Consider the following 27,433-nt stretch of genomic DNA (forward strand, 5'->3'; position numbering starts at 1 on the left):
GCCATTTAAAGTTCCACGAAAATTAAACTAGGAAACTTTATTAGGAGATTCTATTACATAAAATTTACTAGTACTATGTGAATTACTAAAATTAAAGTTAATACAGATTTCTTTATTTATTGATGGACATCGAAATGGCAAACAAGCTGACGCCTCATTAGAAGCATCTTTACGTAATTTATGCCACACGATGGAAAGTGGTAACTACCACCTACTGATACGCAAAACGTAATAGATATCACAAAATACACTATAGTTATATATATTTAGACTAATCCTATACAATCAAATCCAAGACTGCATGTAAGTAAAAAGAAGTAGGCACATCGATAGAATTAATTAATAATCGAACCTGGGACTTCAATTTGGTGCGAGTACCAATTCTATCGATGTGCGTACCAATACTAAATTGCACTGCATGATGCAGTAATACTAAATTAGTTATCGACTCAGATTATATCTCAAACCATCAGTGCAGCCACATAGTAGCAAAATGAAGATCGAAGTCGGTAAACACAAAAAAAAAAATGAATATCACGTCATAAGTTACTATTAAAAGAGGCGTTACAAATATTTTCTTTGTTGCTCATATAGGTATAATAATCATTGCAATACTGTTGTCATGGATGGCAAAGGTACTATTTACGTATTTGGAGTGGTAAGATAACTTGACTATTAGTTAAATATTCAAGGATTATAAAATTTTTATAAATAGAATAATTATGAACGTGAGTCCTAATTCCTACTACAGTTATTTCATATTATAAGGATACGCGGTATTTTATATACTTTTTATAGATCATTCGTTTATTATTTAAATGTTATGCCATAAAATAATATAGTAGTTAGGTAACTGTCAGTGGAATATCGCTTGCTTGAATGCATCATAGATTAAAGAAACTATGGAATGCATCACAAGTTGATAGTAAATATAAACTGACACATTTGTTTGTGTCATTAATATAATGTCATTAAGTTCACTCGTTAATCAATCATATTAAATCAAATGTCATTCATAATGTCATCCATAAATCTTTTACCAATCTCAGGTTTACGGATTGTTTTGTTTTAGTTTAAATCTTAAAAATTGTTTTTGTAAATAAAGGGTATAAGTTTTGGATGCGAGTATGACTCGTAATAGTTTAATGATGAAGTTCATAAAGATTTTGTGTTTATTCTGCTGGTATATTATTGGTATTCAAGCGACGTCTCACTGGATGGTCACTGAAAGTGGTTTAATTCAGCCCAGGGTAAGATAACAGTTTCCTGTTTAATGAATAATGCTGTTTATAATAGTTTAATAGTTAGGTATCAAGGAAAATATTAAGAGTTGGAGATTTACAAGCCTATAAAAAATTCTGTACATAAATTTCTGTTACAATTAATTGTTAATTAGTGGGTAATTGTTATGAATGAAATCTTTTTTATAGGTAGACTCACCTTTTGAAATGGCACGTCCGTATGATTTATTAGCATTCTTGAATCAAGATACACGGTGGGATAATATTATAAATTTGTACCATGATCTCTCAAAGAGACAGATTGTAATTAATAAATTGTGGGACACGGTGGAGATGGATACAGATGTGAATATGCAGTTGTCTTTAGATCCAAATTGTGTCAAAGCCGGACAACTGAATTCTCTAGATTGGTATGCATCTGTTCAGGAGGATAGCCAAATAAAAGACGTAGCTGAGGAAGAGCTTTTACTATATAATCCAGCAAGCAACCAAAACACAGATGTACCGGATTGTAAGAAAATATCTTCATTGACATTTAGTATGTTTGCATTTGAGCATTTAGAGGTGAATATTATTTTTATGATGACTTTATTGATAGAATCAGCTAAAAAATTCTATTTAAAAAAATGTGTATTCATTTTTTTTTAATTTATCCTAAAAATAACTTGTTATTTAATCTATATTTAAATATATTCATTAATAAAATATTTATTTTTGCATTGAATATTTCCAGTAATCATTATATTACTTGTGTTTTCAGTTATCATTAATCAGTTTAGAAATATAAATTTAATTCATCTTTGTTTACAAGCCCTTTTTAATTATTATCATTAGTGATTGTACTGCTGGGTTTAGAATGTTGTTACATGCTGAAGGATGCACAAGAAAGTTGATAGTTACTTTTGAGTTACAACAGTTAACAGAGCATTTATTTAAATATGCTGTATATTTTTAGTATATTTAAATATATTGACATATATTTTTTTATTAGGATAATGTGGCACTAATGAAGTAACTTATATTTTAGAGTATGATACACAGAGAGAACTTAACTGCTAACTCCGAATTGTCTTTACCTGAACAAATTTCTGCTATTATGACATTCGAACAGTTTGGGCATTGGGCTGCCACTGCACTTCGTAAAAATAGTTCCTCATGGTTGCATTACAATATGGCTTCATTATATTGGAGGATAAAGGGAAATGCACCTAAAGCTTTAGAGTGTAGTCGCAGAGCTGTACATTATGCACCAAGGTATTATAAAATGAAATAAAAATAAAGTAAAATCTGATTATTCATACTTTGTATTGCAAATTGTGTACTAAATTGAGGAAAAAGCTGATTTTACTATTTCTTTTTCTATTTTATAAAATAGCATCAATTGATATTATAAAATATAGTTATTGCATAAAGAGGATTCTTTATGTTTACACTCCATAGCAATAAAAATATTACAAAAAAAAAAACAAAATAGTCATAGTCAGTGACAAACTAAATGTTGCAACTTGACTCTCTTAGTATTAAACACTATTTGTGTCTTTATTCTTTGTATTGTTTTTAATATTCATCTTTTCATAGTTCAAAGTGTTCGTTTGTGTATAATCTGTAAAGATTATCAATTATATATTTTTTGTTAGTACAAATAAAATATTCAGTATAAAAATACAATCTCATAAGCTTAATACCTATACTACTATAATTTCCAGGGAATTATGAAGGCAAGTAATTTATGAATAATATTTATAAAAAATAATATATAGAACAAATAATTATATATTAAAAAAATGTTTTACTGACAATGTAACTCAGTATTTATTTTCTACGTTATTTCTAGGATTTATAAAGACATAGCTCTCCTCAATCTTGGATCAATACTTCATCTTGGTAAAAGAACAGAAGATGCCATCACAGTTTTGAGTGCAGCTGTCGAACATGATCCAAGATCTTCCCTGAATCATTTCATCCTTGCCAATGCTTATGCTGTTTCTGGAGATTTTAACAGTTCTCTAACACACTATGAGTTATGTCTTAAATATAATCCCACATTTGAGTTAGCACAGAAGCATAAATATGGAGTGTTGTGTCATGCTGCAATGTTGAAAAAAATGATGAAAATTAGACAGTAAGTGTGAAAAATTATAATACACTAACTGACCTAGCAAACACTGTTTTGTCCCTTACCTACCCACCACCTACCACTTATCTGATCTATTTTTACCTATGGACATAAAATACTATCCTGTCTCCAGTGGAGGATTTAAACATTTGCTACCAGTAGACAAATTAAATTTTACTGCCCTACCACCATCTGCAATTCGGTACTTTAGTTCACAAACATATTAATTACACTTTTTTTATCAAAAGGAAGTAACTTTCAGCCTCAAATTGGCTATCTCTAAAATCTACCACCCTATGCTCTAGCCTATGCAGTCTGCTAGCAAATTGCCACTGTTTATCTCTCAAGTAGGAACAAACACAATAACAATATTGCATAAATTTTTTTAAACAGTTTCAGAGAATAATTTGAAGGAACATTGTGATAATTTTTATATAGGAGTATATATAACTTCCATATGAGTTTTAATCTCCTTCACGAATATCTTTTTGAGAGTTGAATTTTCTATAATCTTTAAAAATTTAATAAAAAACTTCTATATTTTGCATATTTTCTTATCATTATCATATTTAAAATTTGTTGTCTTTATTAGTGTGTAAGTATCGTTAGACGCAACTAAGGGAACTGAAGATTGTTAAGGGAATTAAGACAAATAGTCGAGAGATTGGCAGCAGCATCCCTCTCAAAACATCTTCAATGCTTAACTGCAGTTGACAACCCGCCTGCCAAGTGTGGCAACTACTGGCAAACCCCCCTTATGAGGGAGGCCTATGTTCAGCAGTGGACAGTTAACGATTAATATGTTAAATCATAAATGTTAAATAACATTGAATTATATTTGCAGAGTATTGGATTTGCTTCAAGAAGAATTAAAGGAATACAATGGCAGAGAAGCACATTGGTTAAAATCGCAGGCTGCATTTTTGAGAACAATGCGACATGATGAAGAGTTTGGTAAGTTCAATAATATGTATGAAACAATGTATATATCGATTACTCACCGCAGCAACAAATAAGGAAGCTTTGTCTATATAATTATCTAAACCAATCCTTTATGGAATATGGGTACAATTTATTGATTGAAAATATGTCCTTATTGAGTCTGCCTGTTTATCTATATTAATTTTGGCATCATTCAAAGTTTTCGAAACTGTACGATATTGAAGACATTTATCATATTTGTGTTCTTGAAATTAAAATCTACATGTTTTATCGCGATACACTATTTAGAAATGATTTAAGCCAAATTTTATCTGAATCCATTCAATAGTTTTTAATAGAAATTTATTTACTTTTATATTTATTATATATGTTATTATTTACCAGATTTCCGAAATGTGGAAAAGAACTGTGAAAAAATGTCAGAACTAACTGGCCTTAATATTAAGGATTTGAAGAAACAGGGTGATAAAAACTATTTAATTCAATATTTTCTTGATGGCCCTGTGTCTGACTATGAATGGTCAGACAAAAAGGGTATATTAGCGATAGAATGGGCTTACAGTTTGCAAAGGTTGGTTAAACATGTGGAAAAACATGCTAGCATGGGACCTAGCTTTATGCAGCATGAACATTCCAAATTATTAGATTTAAATATACAGAAAGAAATTGGCCCGATGCCTGTGTTTTCAGATGTAAAAAATGATGTTAAAGGTATGTTATGATTTTTTTTTTAGATTTTGATGTTTAGGTTTAAGGAAGTAGTAAATTTGATTGTGACCATTTTTTTAATAACTTATAAACAAAACATATTGCACTTTGTATATGTACAATATGTTTTGCCGATTTTCAAATGTTTTTAACAAAAGAGATTTTTAATTAACTGAATTTTTTCTTATGCGTCACTCAAAGCGAATATCTTCATCAATTCTCGATTGCTTCAATATTATTTGTTTTAGTTGAAAAGGTTTACTTTTTGACTGGTCTCATTTTAATTTTATCACAATTGTTATGGTGTTTCTCATACTAATTTTGTCAAGCTTAAACTCAGTTGTTTTTAGAATAAAGTAAAATAAAAGATAAAAATAGTCTTAAATAATCTTAAATGAGCTGATGGATTATTTTTTAAAGCTATAACTATCCTTTAGAGATATATACAGCAGTATAAATATCAAGCACTCCAAATTATAAATATGTGATAAAAATATATCTATTACTATATATTTCCTACTTTTTACTTACATATTCATTCATCTGCAGGCATACCCTCCAGGGAAGCCAATGACTTGAAGGTTGAAATTAAGCCAACAACTGAACAAAAATCTACAATTACTCAATCTGAATCATCAGAATTATATATTGGCCCTATATTGTAAGTGAATATACATTATAGCTTTAAATAAACATCTAGTAGAATTTAAATGCAAATTAAAACACTTGTGTGTTAAATATAAGTTTGAAAATGAAACAACAAAGATTTTTCATATTTTGCTCAATCATTGTACAGTGTCTTTTGAAAAATAAATTTTCTGTAAACTAACTTCTATATGTAAATTATTACTTAAACTGTACTTATAAATTAAGAAATTAAAGTTTCAATGGCAGACATGAATGTCTGAACGGAAACTATATATTTGTGGAAGAACATGTGTTCTATTATGTTAAATTTGAAATTAATTTGTGACAAAAAATAATGTAGATTTGTAACAAAAGGTGTTTTTTTTTAAACAAATATATTTTTTTTAATTTCCTTTTTTATACATAGTGTAACATTTGGCATTATAATTTCACGTGCATCTATGGGTAATGTACACATGAAATTGTGTGTATAGCTAGCCCATTGCTAGCAATACACCCTATCAGGTAGACCTTCACGCGGTTCCCCTGGGAATCATCGTGATTAATTCTAGTGGAATTCGTCACGATGGGCTAACTGGCCTGCTTTCATCGTCGCCTATCATCCCTCACTGGTGCTCCGTTAGCGTATACCGATAGCGGGGGCGGGCTTATTCCATTATCACCCATTAAAAATGGGGGGAAAGGAATTGTTAGCAATGGAGTTTGACAAACCCCATTGCTAAAAATATGCTTTATTAGGTCGACCTCCACGTGGTTCCTCCTGGAAACCATCGTGAACAATTCTTGTTGAATTCGTCACGATGGGTTAACTGACTTACTTCATCCTCACCTATCATCCTTCACTGGTGGTGGTTACCATAAAAAAAAAAACATTAAAAAAATGTCTACAAAGGATCTGAATAATCAATATCACATTTTTTATATTGTATGACTTATATAAAACCTAATTGTATGTACTAAATCTAAATTTCCATAAAAAAGTACTCTGTCATTGTAGTTATTAAATGTTGTTTTTTTTTTAATTCTCAGGTACCCGCCTTCAATGAAAATTAATCGTAATATAGAAGACTTCGACAGGGAACCTGACTGGCCTTCAAATAGACTGTGCAAAGAGACTGCTACAAACATTCCTGATAATTTAGATGCTGTGTTTCCTGTATTTTTGCCTTTTGAAAATAAGGGTTTAAGGTCAGGATTTTAAAAGATCTGCGATGTATTAATTTAAATTAAATTAATTACTGTAACTTTATAAATGTAGGTGGCTTAAAATTGTTTCTTGTGTACTCAATAAATTTTCCATAGATAATAAAAGGGAATCTTTTAGAGAAAGTGGTGAATAGTGGGTAATGTGTTGCTGAATTGATAAAAGATATATATTAAACTATAGAATGGTTTCATTGTTGGTTAATTTCTAAACTTTATTGCATAAAAAATATTAGTTTGAAATATAATTGTGCGAATCTATGGTACAGCGATATAAAAGTTTTTGCAGCAAAGAACTAACTCAGAAAAGATATATTGTCATAGTCGTAGAATACTGACAAATCTGTCAAAGATTACATATAAAGATCCGTCAGTATTCTATGATTATGACGATGTGGAGAAATATAAAGCTTTCATTCATTTGTTTAAAATTAGTCTCTAAGAATTTTATATCAGTTTCTTTTTATGATTTCTCACTTTCACTTATTACTTACTACTTGAAATTATGAACAATCTAATGGTCTGTTTTTAAATTATTAATGGTATCCCGTAGCTTCACTCGTAGTTATGTTGTAATGTTTAACAGCCTTATATCTTTAAGATATGAGCTATCAAATGCAATAATAATTATTCAAATCTGACTGATAGTTTCAGAGATTAGCTCGTTCAAACAAATAAACTTTTTCTCTTTGTTATATAAGTATACATATGTATATATATATTTTATACTTCCAGACTGAGGTCATTGTTGACCGATAAAATAGGCGTGCCAGCCAGCGTCGAACACGATGTCCCATGGCATCCCCCTGTGTGCCCTCAAGACAAAGACTCCACAGCGTTTACTAGCAAGAAATCGCAAAAGTAATTATTATCTATTAGAATATATGTTCATGATTGGTCCTTTACAAGGTAGGCAGTGAGAACTAAGAGTAGTATTGTATATAAATTAATTTAATCTCAGGAATTCTAATTTTTTTTTTATTTTCATATGTTGTTTCAAGTCATTGAATACATTTTATTAAAATATATATATATATATATATATATATATATATATATATATATATATATATATATATATATATATATATATATATAGTTTAAAGAGGAAATATTGTTAAAAATCTATTCATTGTAATAATATGTAATCAATTACAATTAATTCTAATTAGTTTGTTCCAACTATTATATGGTTTGATTTATGGATAAAAAAACGAATAATTATTTTGTCCCTTTCCATTTATATTCCAATTTTTTGCAAACAGAAAAAGCAAAACAAGTATCTGAAAAAGATTACAGTCGTGCAGAAATATTTAATTTTTAAAACATGACACTTAGCATGATTATTTACATATTTAAATTATATTTAAAAAAGAATTGCAAAGAATTGTAATTATTTCATTATAAGTAAATGTTTATAGGTACATTCCTATTGTTTTAAAAATTTTACACATGTCAATATTTTAAATTTCAGACAGCAAATAGTTACAGAGGTGCAAAATACAGACTATCTAAGACAGAAACTCCTTGAATACGCAAGCGACGGTGACGTAGAGGCTATGAAACGTATGCAGGACGCTGAGATCGGCCAGCGAATATATGCTGTTGTAGAGATGGTAAAGTACTTTAAATATAAATAGCAACTGGTTAGATTAGAAACTACAGTATAGGGTTCTTTAAAAAAAGGTATATTAAGGTTCCTTCAGGGTCGGTGACGCGCACGTGACACCTCTAGTGTTGCAGGCGTCTATAGGCTACAGTGACCGTTTACCCTCAAATGGGTTGTATGCTTGCTTGCCACCTTTGGAGTATGAAAATTAATCCTATTATACTACTATAGTTACTATTATTATTATAATATTTTTACAAATTTTATAAACGTGAAAGTGAGTTTGTTTGTTTGTTTGGTACCTTATAGCGCCTTTACGGCTTAACCAATTGGTATGAAATTTAGTATACATGTACATACGTATATATGCGACGGAGAAAGTACTTATTTCGGTAACACAGGCAAAATCGCAGGCAAAAAAGCATGTCATTTTTATAAATGAAAAGTTTGTAAAAATGTTTGTACACAATTGGTCTTAAACGAATTGAAATTTGGTACAAAGATATACTATATCTTAGATTAATATTCTAGGATACTTTATACCGAGTGGAAGGGACAGGTCCGCTAAAATAAAAATAGCTGATTCAGATGAATGGTCTAATTCAGATGAATGGCCTAATTCAGATGGTAGATTATTTTCCCATCGGAAATGTACCACAGCCATAGAGTTAACGATTCTTAGTTTTGACGGCGAGAATAATATTTTAAATTTTACAATCCACACGATGCGTAATACGTTAACTACGTATTGTAACTGTGCCAGTGTATACCTACGTACACTACGCACACACCGGCACAGTCTAGAGCGCTTCTTCGTAGGTAGTTTTTGTACGCTTATAGCGATGACCTTACACAGCTGATTCCACGCGTCCTCCACCGAATAATGGTCTGAATTCACTGTTTCAGTTTTTGCCAACCTGTCCCTTACACTACTATACTGTGTACTATAACTAGCTAACTTTTATATTTAAAATTTAAAATTGAAATGCGTCTTCGTGATCGGGATAACCTGTCTTTCTAGCCTATGTCTTTCTGCATCCATGCACTACGAGTATGTGTATACTAAATTAAATTTGACAAATTTCATAACGATTGTAGTTAAGTCGTTAAAGCATCAAATAGTATTAAAAAAAGTTCAGGCATTTATTATATTAGTAAGTGAGTAAAGCCGTGGTACACAATTAATAGTTGGGTATATCAATGTGAGTTTAATTTTCTTGAATATTCAACTTATTTTTTTAGGATTTAGCACCAAAATGGCTCGCTTACACTCTCGCCTCACTGTACTGGCGCGTACGAGGCAATAATGCGAATGCTCTAAACTGCCTTCTGACAGCGAGTCGCTCTGTGGAACAAAAATACAAGGACATCGTGCTGGCGTCGTTGGCTTCTGTTTATTTGGAGATGGGCTACTTTGATGATGCACTATCGGCAGCCGAGGCAGCGTTCAGAATTAGTTTATATGAGGTTAGTTCGCCTCACTATTGAATCATGTATATCTCAAAATATTATATTAAATTGCAGAAATTACCATTTCAACAGTTTGATCTGATCAGATTTGAACTTGTATTTCCTGGCAATCCGGACTGATTGTGTTTTTCGTTAGTGAAGGAAAAATTATCAAGTCACAATTATCTACATAGATAAACAGTTTTTTTTTGTGTTGTATTAACACGAAGGAAAGAGAAGAATTAATGCGCCACTTTAACTTAAATAAATTGAATGTTGGTCTTATTCAATCTATGTTAGCTAAACTTAAACCAGAAATTTTTGAACATCTCTGTAAATTATTGATGCCCATTTCCGCGTCTAGGGAAAGTAGATAAAGGTTTGTTTCAGAAATCAGTTCAGGGTACAATAGGACTGATATACCTGAAGAAGGCAAAAGCCTTTAAAATAATATTAAAAAAAAATGTTCTATGGCGAATTTTTAGTTAATTGACAGTTATCGGTTAACGCAGTTGTTATTTTTTAGTAGTGATTGTAATTTTAAATTATATATCTTTTGTATATATAACATTGTTATAATATATGTTATTACATAGTGAAATTGCCATATTAATATCTATTGTTTTTTAAATATTGTGTTTACCTCATCCCAAGATTCATATGAGTAATCAAAAGATATTTTTTTAAATGGATGATAACCGAATGGTAACCTGATCCACCTGTGTGGTTGTCGACCTGACAGAGTATATTGCTAGTAATAGGATTGTTAGACCCCCACTTTACAATCCCTTTTCCCCATTGAAAAGCTGGTTGATTCAACTTTGCAATCGGCACAATTTGCAATGAAATACTTTTTGTTTTAACAGCCTGCTACAAACTTTATACTAGCCGAGCTGAACATGCTGAAGAAACATCGGAATACGCATATATTCCATTTGAAACAAGTAATACGCGTGGAGCCGGGGTTTATGGGTGGACTTGCCCGCAAACTGCTCAATGGATGGGCATGTTTACTCAAAGACATCAACTCAGTACACGAATTAGGTATGATTAATTAAGCATGCTTTAGCACAGTGTAAGGAAAAGCTAGTGGTCTAATCCTTATGGTATTCCTTAATCGATTACATGACATATATTGGGTGTGATAAATATTGAACATGCCACAGGCTACCGAGTAAGGAACAACAAGTAGTCCAACGCCTCTGGCATTTCCAATTGTACATGACAATTTGGGATGCATTGCTTTGTATGTACGACATGTCTCTAGGAACACTGGTGGGAACCATTTTTTCAATGTTGCAAATGATTTGATTAAAAATATCCCAAATCAGGTCGTTTTATTTAAGATGTTTTTGGGAACTATTTTCATTTTCTTATCTAAAATAAATATTCATATTGTGTATAATTTAATTAATATCCATATATTAATCAAAATGGCGGCCACTTTAAAATAGATTATAAGTCTATTCTCAAATATAAATAAGTTAATTATCGAAGGCGAGTATTATTGTGAATAATTTGTTCCGTTTACACCGTTCTTTAATATATATTAATAATTATTTTGTATAATTTTTATTTTTCAATTTAATTGTATAATATAAATTTCTTCCAAATACTTAGTAATAGTACATCCTGATTTACACAAACACGGATTAAAAAAGAGTTTGTTTTTGTCGAAGCATTTATATAGAGACATTCCATTTATATAATCTAAAAACGTAATGCCTCACATTACGATAATAAAAAAAAATCCATTTCAGATTTAAATGAAGGAGATATTTGTACCAAAGTGGAGCCGGGCATGAGTATGGTGTGTGAGAAAGGCGGCACAAATTGTCACGTGACGAAAATACAGTGTGTCAGTAGTCAAGAAAGAGGTAGCACTAATTATTTGACAAACTAGCTACCCGCTCTGGTTACATCTGATTTTTTTTTATGTAAACATCCTTGCATTAATTAACTTTTTATGTACCTATCCTGTTGCGTTTCCTCACTATTTATCTATGTATAAGCTAAATAGATATTTAATAATTTACTTATGTTTTTTTTTGTACAATTTTGTGTTTTTTTTTTCTTTATATAATGTAAATTTATATACTGTCAATGGAATTATTTATAAATAACTATCGAGTTTAATAAGATACAATGGCATTGAGTTATTGCTAATTTGAATATGAGATTAAATTATAAGTACAACTTTTGTACAGTAAAATTAGGAAATATGATGTTATTGTTGGCGATTTATGAAAAATAAGGTATTTAAACCAGGTTTTATTATTAACAATTCATATAATCACCTATTGTGATTGACTGATATATGTTTACTTTTTAAAAATACTATTAAAATGTCTGTATTATGTGAAATACTTGAACTCTAGAACATTTATTTATTTTGGTTTATTTCTTTACTGCCACAAATCACTTGTCGTTGTAATGCAAAAAAGAATTTGTAATGAGCAAAATGTAATCTAGTTACACGTCATGAACTGATTAATTAATTTCTCACTAATTAGAAGTATCAATAGATACTTTATAAAATAATTATCATGCTATCGAACTTATTATACTTAAGGGCAATGATGCAAGGCAACTACTGTTTTGTTGGATTCTATCTCTAAATCAGTGTGTTTTCCATATCTTAATAATTTATTTATATATTAATAAATATATAAAATAATCTTTCTCATCAATAAATCTTACTGTCAATCAGATGTGCTGGTGTTGCCTTTGCAAAGCAATTTAAGAACTAAAATCATTATTGTTCGATTTTTATTCTTTCCTATACACAAAGAGCATTAAATTATAGTTATATATAATAGCATACAAAGGCGAGCTTATTTTTAGAAGAAATTTTTTTCTAGCAAATCTAACACACACAAATACACACGCGCACGCTCGCACGCACGCACGCACGCACGCACGCACGCACGCACGCACGCACTCACTCACGCACGCACGCACGCACACACACACGTACGCACACGCACGCACACGCACACACACACACACATGTTAGGTTTGCTAGTATAAGTTTGGTAGGATATTATAACAGACCGACAGTTGATTCGTAATTACAGATATTCGCACTAATATTATAAACTAGTTCTCTCTTTTGCCATCCTGTTACATGACATCGTTTGTTTGACAATTAATAATTGTTCGCGAAGGGTTTGGGCCGTCTTTGCTGTCATAGGTAATTTAACCCCCAGGACTGCTACTCGCTTTTATAATGTAGTGTCCATATCGAATTTTAACACACCTAGGCAGTGTAAAATGAGGCCTTAACACCATATGGCTATCTATTATATTGTATGGATTATTATTGTACTACGACGGCGTTAAATGACTGTCGACAGAGGGCAGCACACTAGTTCGAATGTTAGAACTAAAAGATGACAACGTACAGCGTTCGTCCGATCAAATGGACGATAGCATATTCGATGACTTCATAGACAATATGCCAGCTCAACGAACGATGAAACAGGCTCACGAACAGAATTATAAAACGATGTTGAAGGTTATGGACAGTGCTTTACAAGGATGCGGTCCGAGAGGGTGTAATGGTGAGTGGCATTATATGTAGCTTACTTCTAAGGTTAAAAAAATATTATTATTAGGTACCCATTTCTAGTTAACGTTATTTGTTCATTGAAAATTGTTTTGTTGGACATTGTAATCTGTTGTTATTACATATTTGACAGATATACAACCGGAAGATTTAGCAATGAAAGAAGAGGACTGCACGTATCAACATTTACAGCTCGGATATTGGTTGCACATTTTATGTTTTAAGCAACTACTCACTGACGCAAATTTGAAGTGAGTAAAAAATTAAGGGGAGAATAATACACTTTTTTTTTTTAATATCCTTTTGTCATTATACTTTTTGTACATTATTGAACTAGTGAAGTAGTTTTTGAAAAATCAATTACTTTTTGTCCATTATTATATTAGATATATACATATCACTTTTTACTATGAAATTTTGTAAACAGGTTTTTTAGTTAACGTAGGTGAACCATAAGAAGATATTTTGAAAATTCAGCCCCCTAAGAGGGTACAATGGGGGTTGAAAGTTGAACAGACATGAGATATTTTAGATTTAGGCTTTTGGTTCAAAATTAAAATTAATATGTTTATAGGCTTTTGAAGAATTCACTTCTAAAGGGGTGAAAGTTAAGAGCAAGTAAAGCTAGTATTAGCGAGGGCTAGTATTTACATAGTTTTCTCTACTCCTTGCCTAACCAGACAGCTGAATCTTAAATTAGTCACCGTAGTGGTCTCATTCTAAATTCAATAAAACCGCAAGTTTATAAATGATATTTTTATTTTAGATTTCCATCGGAGATAGCATCGATGAACCCGTCGAATAAAAAGATACCGGAGTGTCGTCTTTTCGAACCCTCTGAGGACTTCTACTTGGAGCGCGTGAGCCGCGTCGACACGGACGGCTGGGAGCCGGTGCTCAGCCTCATGCACCAGTTCGCCGAGGTATTCGACTTCTACGACTACGTCACGCTCGGCGCGAAGATCGCCAAGTACGTTGACTCTGTAAGTGAAAGATGTTTGAATTACAAGTAATACTTAATGTTTTCTAATTTCGAGGTATGTACTTGTAGATACTTTTGTTAGATTATCAATAACTCTCCTTAGTAGGTACTTCTTTTTTCGACTTATTAGGCAACCTCAATATATATTTTTTTTATTTATTTTATTTTATTTGGAATAACAACATCTTTTTATAACATTGAATACATATTAAATTACTTTTACTACATATTAGCCAATTATAGTTATCCACAGCGCAAAACATAAGCATCCGTTAAGCAAATAAAATCATATTTCACAACAATATCAGTATGGTGCATCCGCTACAATGCTCGCACTGTAGGTATACTGCGCGAACACTACAGCCGATGATCCTACAAACCATCCCGAGACCAATAAATACGTCACACTTGCGCTAACTTCATGCGCTGCTAGGTAGTGTTGTGGTAAGTATTTAGATCAGAACTTAGCAATTTCCACAGCAAAGTTGGTTACCTTATTCAAGTCCTCCTTTGTACAAGATGAAGGGCACAAATGACAGGATAGGAGATGAGACATCGTTTGCCTTCTAAGATATAACATGTCATTTCACCAAGTTGTACCTGTAGCGGCCAACCTGGGTTTGCAATCTATTAAGGGATTTCCAGATTGGCCACTGCAAGTCACCACCTGGGGGTAGGCGCTCAGCCGGTCGAACAAAATGTATGTACTTATTGGATACACATATTTAAGTGTGACCGATAATGACAAAATTTGTTCTCTGTTGAGTTAGTTTCGCTCTAATTTGGTGATTTTTTTATGGTGATAATAAAGTGGTAGTAGTAGGTTTAACACTTATTTGGGAGTTTAACTTCGTTATGCTTAGAATAATAAGAAAATTAATATAAAAGTTACCTAGGTCCTAGTTATATACATAGATTATATAGATAGAGCATCAAGCCTCAAAAACGGGTAAATTTTTGTCAGCAAAATTTTAAATTAGTTAACTCCTTTTTTTATCAGTGCTCTATATACTTACGCACACAATGTATCTTGACGTATTATTTAATGAATAAAATAAGTATTTACTCATTAAAAATATGTAAAAATTATAAGACAAAATAAATATATAAATTATAAAGGAATCACTCATTTGTCACGCAAAATTGTATGATAAAGTTGACCCGCTTTTTTCGAAGACACTATCTATATAATCTATGGTTATATGGAATGTGTCGATAGCTTTATGTGTTGACGTGTCGTGTTCGCACAGAAGCCGCGGTCGTGGGCGGGCGCGGTGGCGGCGGGGTGGTGGTGCGGCGCGGGCGGGCGCGGCGCATGCGCGGCGCGCTGCCTGGCCGCCGCGCTCGCGCTTGCGCCCGCGCCGTACGCCGCGCACACGCTACGCCCGCTCGCCGCGCTGCTGCACATGTAAGTATATGCACGCGCACGCCCGCACACTCACGTAAATGCACGCACCCACACGCACGTACACGCATGCACACATACGCTCTCACACACGCACATGCACGTAAACCCTCACGCACTCGTACTGTTAAGCGAATTGTGCAATTCGTTTTACAGTACGAGTTCGTGAGGATTACACACAGATTATAAATACATAATTTTAAATTAAAGACGTTTTTTGTATTATAATATTATATTCCATTTTATTGTGTTCGTTTTAAGGCTTGTTCTGTGCAACAAAACGCAATAGCAATTTAGCAAAAAGTAAAAAAAAAAATTGTGAATTTACAGGGTACAGAGGAATAACACCTTAGACTTCAGAAATGGCAATGCATGGGGAGTATCATGGGTGAAACAGTATACTCTGTTATGTCCGTAGTACGTTTTATGTCTATAGGCAACGGTTATCACCTTCCATCAGGTGGGCCGTCAGCTTGTTTGCCATTCTTATTTGCATAAAAAAGTAGAGCGTCAATTTTTAGAAAGGCGATTGACATTTGTTATTATTATTGATTTATATATGTATAATTATCATTACTATTATCATTACCTCTATATCTCATGATAATGATTAATTTTTGTCGCTTATAGCAAGTTATATCTTAAAAAGTGTTTGATATTTGACCTACTTCATATTTTTGTAATTTTAACGAGCAGCCACTTAATCATTCCTAATTATTGAGTTTATGTTATAAACAATGAAATAATTTATGCAGGCAATCAAAACAAAAAGATGCCAAGGATATCGCTTACCTCACCTTCTACATGCAGCCGAAGAGTAAGATAGAGGCTTTCCTGGTAGCTGTCTCACATACTTACATGGTAAATGCTGTGTTTTGCATAACAGGTATTATTAAAGCCGAATACTTACCGCAAATATTTAATTCCGTGTTTTATATTTAAAAAAAAATTCAACATTTTGGCACGACAAATGTCAGCAGTTGGTTTAAAATGAGTGCAAGATTTGGACGAATGCGCTCTACTTTTAATACCGTTCCTAATCTCTATATGTTTTGTTTAGTTTTTTTTTTTTAAATCGATGTTCCTGATTCGTTATATTAATTAATAAAGTCGTATAACAGGAGGAGTACGAGCAAGCAGTGTGGATGTACCGGTACGCTTTGACGTTCGACGATAAGTTCCTGCCAGCTAAGGCGTGCCTCCACGCCACCATGTGTCTGATGTTGTTCGGAGAGACCAGTAAGGCCAAGCTTAAAGAATTAGTATAAGATTAGCTCAAATTAAATATTTCATGCCTCAAATACTTGACTTACCATATGATTAAATTGACAAGGTGGATGTAGACTAAAATAATATAGAACAAGAATCAAGTATAAACAAAGATAATATAGGAAATTGTTCGCGAATGTCGTAGAGCAACACTAAGAAGTTGCGTCTTAATATGTTTTTACTAATAAAAACTGGTAAAATATTGGTATTGCAGATTCGCTCGCTTGGTCTAATCTAAATCCACCTTTATATATTTTATATTTATATGAATTTACTGGGTACAGAGGAACAACACCTGAGTCCTCAGGAATGGCAACGTATGGGGGGTATCATGGGCGAAACAGTATACTCTGTTATGTCCATAGTACTGCTCACGTCTATAGGCGACGGTTACCACTTTCCATCAGGTGGACCGTCAGCTTGTTTGCCATTTTAAGTTGTATATAAAAAAATCGACTGAATTTTAATTCCTTATCTATTATATTGAATACTTATAGAAATAAATTATTGGTTTGATATACACCGAACATAATATAAATTCCATAGTTATGTTAATAATTTAAGAAAGTCTTAAACTGGTCACTGTTGTACTGTATTACATTACAATCTGTATGCTATTATCAAATAAAAAGACATATTTTAAAATATAACAATATTTAACTCATTGTCTATTATCAATCATAGTTCTCTATTAATATCTATACATATAAAAACATTATTTTAGTCTATGGGTACATATTTTAAATGAATACTTAATGATTGTGATAGTACAATAATTTCATATCGTTTATAAACTATTATTCCACTTAAAAACATGAGTTATTACAATATATACACAATAATTACAATAATACTGGCTGATTTTTAAATAAACGTTTTTTAGTGTTTTATAATAGAATAGTGTTATGTGAGTTTATAGTTTGGTGCCTTTGTTAATTTTATTATTCATATAAAATTACTCTGCGTGTTTCATTTGATATATTTCGCATACATAATGAGAAATAAAAATCATACTACCTAATCATTCCACTTGATTTGAAGAAAAGTACAGATGTCATTATTTGGGATAATGAGAAATTAGTGTTGGTATGTATTTTTTATTAAGTATATATGTATGTATAATGTAAAATATGTATAATGTAGGTAATATGAGTATCATTTGTATGTTATTTTTGAATTATTGTTTTAATTATAGTATTTATGCATGTTTACCAGAGGGAGACTTTGTACAAAAGTCGTTTGCTTGGGTACCTCTGTCCCATTCGTGTTTCAACCGTAAAGCAGTTGTGTTTGCATGGCTGTGTTTCGGTTTGAAGGGTGGGATATGGCGTGAATTTACAGGGTACAGAGGAATAACACCTGAATCCTCAGGAATGACAACGCATGGGGGGTATCATGGGCGAAACAGTATACTCTGTTATGTCCATGGTACTGCTCATGTCTATAGGCGACGGTTACCACTTTCTATCAGGTGGGCCGTCAGCTTGTTTTTAGTTGTATAAAAAAATTGTATGAGCAACAACTATGTCTATGATCCATTATATTTTTTATTTACTGTCGTTGTTCGTGATGTCACGCATGGCCACCACAGAATATTAGCGCTGTAGCAATTAATTTGCTACAGGACATGCTGTGTGGCGGCCATGTTGGCAATAACTAATATTTGTTTTCTATTGTTAATTAATGTAACTCTTTTTGTTGTTTGGCAATAAATGTTTTCTTTTTTCCTTTCTTCTTCTAATTTAATATTTGTTTATTACGTTGCACCGTCAATTATATTTTTTGTCATTCCAGTCTACGGTTGACTAGTAGAAACACCATATAGTGTTAAGTCCACTATTTACATTTTCCAAATAAATAATTTTCCAAATAAATAAAAATATGTATTATATTTTTTGTATATAAATATGTATTATATTGTATTATTAATATTAAGCGTTGTATATTTTATTATATTTAGGAAGTATATACAAAAAATTTCTTTGTCATAATAAATTAAAACAATAATATTTATTAGTAAATATATAGTATAAAATTATTTTTAATAAATGTGTGATTGATAAATTTATTCTAAATTTATCTGAAGGCTCGGTATTCCAAAATAATGACATTGTATTTAAATTAAGAAGTTTTTTAAAGGAACAGTGAAGTTACGGCCTCCTGTTTAAGTTTGTTGGTTTTCCATTAATATTTTATTTAGACAAGGGGTTTTAACACTACGTGTTATTCTGATTCTTATTAAATAGATTTTGTAATAACATAAAATGATAATTTTAAATGACTAGCTCTCTTAATACCTACATTTAGAAATTGAAAAATAAGATCGGCAGGTAGGTAGTTTTGAGATAAAAATATATAAGAAGGGAGATTTTTCGTTCTCAAGTATTGGAAATATCTTGTAGTAAAAATTGCATACCTTATTATATTTGACAAGAGATAGAACAATATACATATTTTCAACCGATTTCAAAAAGATTGAGATTCTCAATTAGGTTGGATTTTTTTATGTTTGTTACCTCATAACTCCGTCTGTTATAAACCAATTTGTAAAATTATTTTTTTTATATGAAAGGATATTTACAGATTGGTTCCATAGAAGTTTTATCAAATTCGGTTCAATAATTTAGTTTTTAAATTAAAATAACTTTGTGAGACACATTCTTAAATTATAGGAAGATCTTAATAATCTATACTTTTTGTTGTTCATAGTTCTTATTAATATATTGCGTTTTATTTGTTTTACGTGCTTGCTGTTGTATCTACATGATTTGTAGTTATTAAAGACTGAAAAATATATCTTTATGTACCTAAATTGGATATATAAATTTATAATTATACATATGCGATAATTGTTGTTTGCTTTTATTTATTTACCCTACATTGTTTATGTTTAAATCTATTGATTTTAGAGAGAATGCCTATGTTATGCAAAGTCATGATAACTTTGACTTTCTCAATAACTCGATAACCATAATAACTGCTAGTAACATTTTTAAACATTAGGAGATTTCAAGTAACGAAAGCTAACTCACAAATATTAAAAGTAAAATTTAAAACCTGTAATAAAAAAAAAAGTTCTATTTCGATATAATGCAAAAAACGCCATCTGTTATACTTGTGTACATTCTTGAATGAGGAGCTCGGAATTAGGCGCTTTAGTTTCAAACATAACCTCCAGCTAGCGTTACTATACTATAATAAAATGTCGGTAAGTGCTTAAAATATAAATACCAAATTATTTAAAGGGAATCTTGACTAAACTACATTTTGACGATATTGTATAATGTTAGTTATATTTTCCCCATTTGTAAATTTATTTCGGTGATTCTTAGTAAGTGTACTGTCATCTGTGTTAAAGTCAGTTTTTTTTATGAAAAAAATATGAATTAATAATAATATATTTATATTAATGAATAATTTTAAGTTATATTTTAAAATGTTGGTGGTAGATTTATATCTACGATAGAATCATTACAATAAGTTTCCTATTATTTAAATATCCCAGGTAGGTATTCTTGATGATTATCTGGTAATTAATTTATAAATATAATCGATTTAACTGGTAGCTACCATCTACGTATTCAAATCGAAGGACAATTTAGAGATTTTTATTACATCATTGGGAATTAACTGCTTTTACTATTTCACAGGTATTTAATTATTTTAATTACATCCTATAGACCTTACAGACAAAGGCATGAATTAATGGAAATTGTATAGTTCCCTTCAAAGAATTATACAGATTAACAATATGTACAAAAAAATTAATTACATAAAAGCAAGATGAAGAGGCAACAATGGGCGGTCTTATCGCTAAACAGCGATCTCTTGCAGGCAACCTTATAATGGAGAGGGTTAATTAAAATTGTTTCTGATTAAGTCATAACACAAAAATAATAACAAAAAAGGGAGAAAAAAGGGGCTAAAGATAAATTTAAACGCAATATAAATAATATAAATAATAATATGCTTTCACAATAATACTGTTACTAAGAAATGTTGTAGTACAAAATGTCTTCTAGGCTAGGATTGTGCCTTGTTCATTAATTGCGACACGTAGCCGTTACCTTCTTTTTTATACCACGAAGGTGGAAAACAAATATATAACGCGATGGTAAACGGTTACTGTAGCCTAGGATGCCAGCAACATACATACCACCTACTCATTCATATTACATACATCTGGGAGCAATAAAACGTTTAAATAAGCGGTGGGTGTTTTTAGTATTGTTACATTCTTAGCTGGCATAGTTATTAAGAAGTTTATTTGTCACAGGTATACCTATTTTTTTAATGGGTGATAATGGAATGGTAACCCCGCCTGCGCTATCGGTATACCCTGGCAGAGCTCCAGTGAGGTGATGATGAAAGCAGGTCAATTAGTCCATCGTGAAGAATACCGCTAGAATTAACCACGATAGTTTCCAGGGGGAACCGCGTGGAGCTTGACCTGATGGGGTGTATTGCTGGCAATGGGTCAGTTACTAACAATCTTCATTACTAATAATCTCTTTCCCCACTACCTATTTAGTTAGGTCTGCCGTCTACCAAGGTGTAGCTTCATCTGAAGAAGCATGAGTGGTTGTTCGATTATGCATGTTACAATGTGACAATTGCTTCTGAAGTTCTGATTCCATGTAAAACTATTTCAGGTGATAAGTTGTACCTATACTGTACTTGACAACATTTAGCTTTGCTACCTTATGCATAATATTATATCGAAGTAAAAATAGGTTTAAAAATATATTGTATAAGTAATTACTTATTAAAGGAAATTTATTATTCCGATACATTTTTTTTTGCAAGAGCACTTGTGACTTCTGTCCTGAGTTAACACAGAGACAATATGGTATATAAATGCAATCAACCGAAAAGAGAATGTTCCACACTCAACGGTTGGTCGCACCATACCGATTTGGTAAATGCCACATTCGCTTTATGGAAAATTCATTATACAAAAAATTATATAAACTGAGCATGGACACATTTTGAAAGTATCTACGAAGACACATTTCTTTAAAATTTAGGTTTTATCCTAGATAAAAAAAGAAAACGTTATCTTCATGTCACTTTAGAGTTATAATTCTAAAATAATAAAACCAACTACCAATTATGAAACGTCAATAATAAGTGTCACAACTGTTGAAATGTGAGATTTCGTCTTCCGCTGGCCCATGGCGTGTTGATAATGAAGCACCCACAATAACTATTGGAACACGCACAAGAGTATATCACGCTTACTAGTCCTGTGCAGTGACCAATAGTTGTTTTGGGCTTCTTTTTGTTCCGTGATCTTCTTGATCTTCAGTAAAGTTTTGCAGCTGAAAAGTAGAAATGCACCAGTTTTGAATTTCACAAATAGATGCATATTATTGTTGTAATAGGTATATTATTATCTAATTATATAAGCTGAAATCATTTTAATCCTATTAAATTTAAAAATGTGATTTATATTATACAGTATACTCTGTCATAATCATGGTACTGCTCATGTCTATAGGCGACGGTTATCACTTTCAATCAGGTGGGCTGTTAGTTTATTTGGCATTCTAAATTAAACAAAAAAAATTATAAATGCGAAATTTTGTTTTTATGAATGGATATTTGTAACGCTTTCCTGCAAAAATTACTGAACAGAATTGAATGAAATTTAGTCCCCGAGTAGGTTATATCCTAAGTCAGTATATAGGATCCTTTACGTATTTACTGGTTCACGGAGGCCATGCCGCAAGATACAGCTAGTATCAAGTATGTTGAACTTTTCTTACTACGTAGACGTGTCTTAAATGGATATTAAGTAAGTTTAATTTAGTTGAAAAGTGATTTAAATAGTGTGTACAAAAACAAAACATCACAGAATGTAAATGTAGGTAAAACTTTTCTTCAAACCTTCTTATTAAGATACGTTCTGTGAAAGTTGTACATACATGTATAGATGCGTCACATCTATCTTCCATTAGAATAAGTAGAAACAATAGAATGTCAAATTTCAATCGGACTTCTTTTGCTTCCTCTACAATCTATCGCTCTATTTATACAAATTTGCTGATTACCAAAATATCTCTTGTCCAAAAAGCCGTTGAATCTTGAACGACTTGGTCGAATGATAGAAACATAACCTGGTCTTCTGGTGGCGTATCCAACTATTTAATTTCGGTTATAGAAATCAAGAATAGCGATAGCATGATCTGTAGTTACATAGATAGTCTTCGTGGTACGACAGATTGTATAATTTTCTACGATACCTAGTTATTTGTTTCTTATTTAGATTTTGTATTTTGTTTATATGAATCTAATGTAGTAATATAGGCAGCGGTAGACTTCGTTCGAATATTTTGTAATCTACGAGTATAATTTTAAGTTTCTTTCAACGAAGGGAAGATAGGACTTATCAGTAGATATTTAAGTTCTACTGAATGTAATGGAAATTATATAGCTTTATTGCATTGTTTGAATAGATATTTCTATCTAATTACTGTCCCTGTCACTAAGAAATTGCGCTTGCAGAGTTATATTTAGGTTTCATAGGTAAGATATGGCAGTAGAACTAGGTATAAAATACAGATACCTATAGGGTACGATGACTTCGTACCTTAGACCTGAAGAATAGCAACTTATTTGTTTTAATAAATAAATAATAATAATGGATTGGTAACCCCGCCTGCGTAATTGTTATGTGCTGGTGGGACTCCAATGATGCATGAAGAATATCATGGGCGTCACAGTATATTTTATGAGGTACATGATTCTGTACTTGACTACAGGTTACAGTTACTACCAATTAATCGCAGTTTACCCCGTTCCATCACGTGCATAGTCAGCTTGTTTACCATTCTAAGTCTTATAAAAAAACACATAAGTTTCATAGTATTTATTTATTTCAAGAGTTGTTAAACAATCAACGGAAATAATGATCTTATTAATACAGGCACAGATAATACTGTTTCGGTTTTAATATACCTACCTATTATAAAAATTAGCACTACGAGTAATCTTATAATATAATTATATAAACAGGATTTATATACATAAAAAAGTACATATATATCTAGAAGTGACATTTGCTTTGTATCGAGGTAGGCAGGACATAAAATATTTTGATAAGTTATAAAAAAGTTTAAGAAGAAAGAAATAGACTATGAAAGATTAGTAATTAATGCTCCATTCTATCCTGGGTTTACTGGAAATTAACTTTCATTATCATCATTTTAGTATTATCTCTCTACTGTTGAACATAGGTCTCCGGCGTCCCTTACAGATCGCCACAAGGAACTGTTCCGAGTCACCTGTATCCACTGACTTTCTTTAATGTATTTGAGGTCGTCACTCCATCCAGTGGACGGGTCGTCCGACACTGCGTTACTACTGGAAATTAATTATATTATTTTAATATTTCGGCAGTCTATGATCTCTGGAGACAGTTGTTTAATTCCATAAGCAGGTCCTCAGGGTTTCGTATTAGCATATGTAGCCTTTCTGGTAAAAAAATTATGTTCGTAGGATGGTTTTTAACTAAACTACGTAACCTTCAAATTTTGAAAAAAAAAAATGCCTATCAAATATTTTTTAAATGCGTGTGGATGGCCAAAATACGAAACTATTAGAAATAATAAAAAAAAAAAATTAAGAAAAAAATTGTAGGTTAAAGTTGATTTTAATACGTTTTAATATTTTTGGAAATTTATCATGTTTTTTTTTTCATTTATAATTAAAAGAATCGTTATTAGAAAAAGTTCATATAACATATTCAGTTTTTTCTAAATAAAAGCGCCACATCGTAGATATGCATTGGATTAGATATCGCAACTGCACATACTTTACGTATTTATTTTATATAAATTTAAAGTTGACAATAACTTGATTTCAGCTAAATTTCGTTTTTGAATTTTGATTTTTGTTATTTTTACCGTTAACTGTTCAATGCTGAACATATGTCTTCCCCATAAGAAAATTTTTGCCGGTAGTTTTGAGTTAATAGTTTTTAGTTCTTACTTGTACTTATATGAAATTAACGTCGCAAAATTTTATTAATTAAATTAATGTTTGATAATAAATTGACAGGTTATGCAAAGCAAACTCTAATAGGCATTATCTATCACTATTTATGTCTTGGAAATACCATTTTCTTACTATCAAAGTCTTACTATCTTAGTCTCCAGAACTATTGCGTAACAGCTATGTAAAAGAATTTCTGCGCTGATTTTCCTTCTGTGACGTAGTTATCTTCTACACTGTCTTCATAAAATTACTTCAACATAAATTGAGAGAATATTTTACGCGGACAAAGCTGAATACTATATAGGTTTAAAAAGCCCTTAAAAATCATAGTTATTTACGTATCGTATTGTTAGATATATTTGAGAACATGCATGCTTCTATTCAAATCAATCTGCAAAAGATCTCTCCCGACTACAGATTATCCTTCGGGAATGGTAGATAAATGTAATGCCTATAACGTAAAGTCCGCCTACCTATTGCATTGGTTTATACAGTTTAAATAAATAAAGAAAGGTATTCTTTCTCTCTGGGCTCTCTTAAATCTATGTACATAATTGGGTATTAAAATTTTGACATGCAAATATAGTAATTAAGCAACAAAATTAAATTAAAAAATAACAATAATAATTTGTAAATGAATATACTCAAAATGTTTATGAATTAATTCTTTTTTGTGCTTCCTATATTAATTTAAAAAAATAAAACTTAAAAAAATGTACATACTATTGTGCAATTTTCTTGGTATTTTTGTTAACAATATTATAATTATTAATAATAATTATTATCATATAGGTATATATATATATATTTGTTTTAACTATTTATTGATGTCGATATTATAATTCAGTAACAAATTTTACTGTTGTCAGATAAAAATATTTTGTTTTTTACTTTAATATGATCAAAATACCTATATTAATTAATAACGTTCATGTTTAATGTTTCAGGATATAACTCCATCCAATAGTGGCATGCTTCTTCGCTAAGGCTTCAATATATCGGTAGAGTTGTCTTGATACTCGCCGACTATGAAATGCCCGCAATAGCCGCTGTCACACGCACAAGAGTAAGCTGTATCTAATCTTGTGCAGTGGCCAGCAGCTGCTTTGGACTTCATTTACGTCTTGCAGCCTCTGTTCACTCCTCCGAGGATGATGTTGTCTTTGGGCTGTATGACGATTATAAGACAAGCTAGTTATTCTCTATCTATACCCAATGTTATATTTCGTACTGGTCGTTAATAATAGCTGATTTTTTTTTATAAATTTAAAATAAAACTATATGCTCATTGTAATTTTGTAATAGGATTCTATATTTGAGTCTTAGTAATACTGGCCGAATTTTTTGTTTTTCTAGAGAATAACTTTGTCGTATTTACAAACAAAAATAAAAAAAGCCATACAAAATGAAATACATTGATCAACATACAAGAAAATAATAAAATTAAGCTTAAGCTAGAAATATAATATTAAATAACATAATGAACAGCATTAATACGAGAAAAAATATATTAAGATAATAAAAAAAAGTTAATAGCCTTTTACAAATTATGAGAAACGATACGATTGAGCTAAAAAGTTTTTCATAATAATCTTGACATATTTATCTAACTATGAATTGTAATACCAATTACGTGTAATTTTATGAAAAGTAGTTTTTATATTATTATTATAATGTAAGATTATAACGATAATATATGACAAAACGACATTATACAAAAGTAGTTTTTATTAGTACTTGATAGTTAAAAGTATTTGAAATTATCACTTAAAATATTAGTGTTTATTTGTTATTGTACGTAATCATAGTTAGATAAATAAAACCAAGTAAATTACAAAAGTTTTGATGCATTATAAAAATAAAAATAACACAAAGTAATAGAGGAAAACCTTAATAAATATCGTATTATAATGTAATTCGAGTATGTAAGTAGATATTTCGTGTCACAGTTAGTTTGGTTAGGGTAAAAAGTGACATATCGGATAGCTCGGAAGCCCTGCAAGGGACCGGTATGGAAACCATACTATAAGCTTATGTTAATGCATGTAAATTGCTATATATGGTACTAGACTAGACTATGGTATATGGTAGTGGTAAAATATTTCTTTAAATTTGCAAGTAACAATTCGAACGTGACTCAATATTACACAATTTTTTTATTTTTTCAATTGTCAAGTTTTGACATTATGGCATTTTGAAAAGTTCATTTACAATTTACCTCCTTTTATAATTTAAAAATTCTACAGTTTTCAAATAGTTACTATATCAAAGGACTTTAAAAAGAAGGAGGTTCTC

At 31.1% G+C, this 27,433-nt stretch overlaps 1 protein-coding gene across 1 annotated transcript; it reads left to right on the top strand.

The window, feature by feature from the left end:
• Positions 1-1,000: 1,000 nt before the first annotated feature.
• LOC113523485 (tetratricopeptide repeat protein 17) lies at positions 1,001-18,881 on the top strand. The gene is made up of 19 exons (XM_052902787.1): positions 1,001-1,250; positions 1,431-1,805; positions 2,269-2,495; positions 3,076-3,363; positions 4,202-4,311; positions 4,684-5,010; positions 5,557-5,668; positions 6,685-6,843; positions 7,594-7,719; positions 8,333-8,474; positions 9,710-9,934; positions 10,783-10,960; positions 11,677-11,793; positions 13,273-13,479; positions 13,618-13,735; positions 14,251-14,467; positions 15,717-15,874; positions 16,627-16,732; positions 16,993-18,881. Exons 1-19 carry the CDS (start codon positions 1,128-1,130, stop codon positions 17,137-17,139), a joined length of 3,462 nt encoding a protein of 1,153 aa, XP_052758747.1. The 5' UTR covers positions 1,001-1,127; the 3' UTR covers positions 17,140-18,881.
• The last annotated feature ends 8,552 nt before the right edge of the window (positions 18,882-27,433 follow it).

The sequence above is a fragment of the Galleria mellonella genome, unplaced genomic scaffold, assembly GCF_026898425.1.
Source record: "Galleria mellonella isolate WM207_F2 unplaced genomic scaffold, CSIRO_AGI_GalMel_v1 utg96, whole genome shotgun sequence".
NCBI lineage: Eukaryota > Metazoa > Arthropoda > Insecta > Lepidoptera > Pyralidae > Galleria > Galleria mellonella.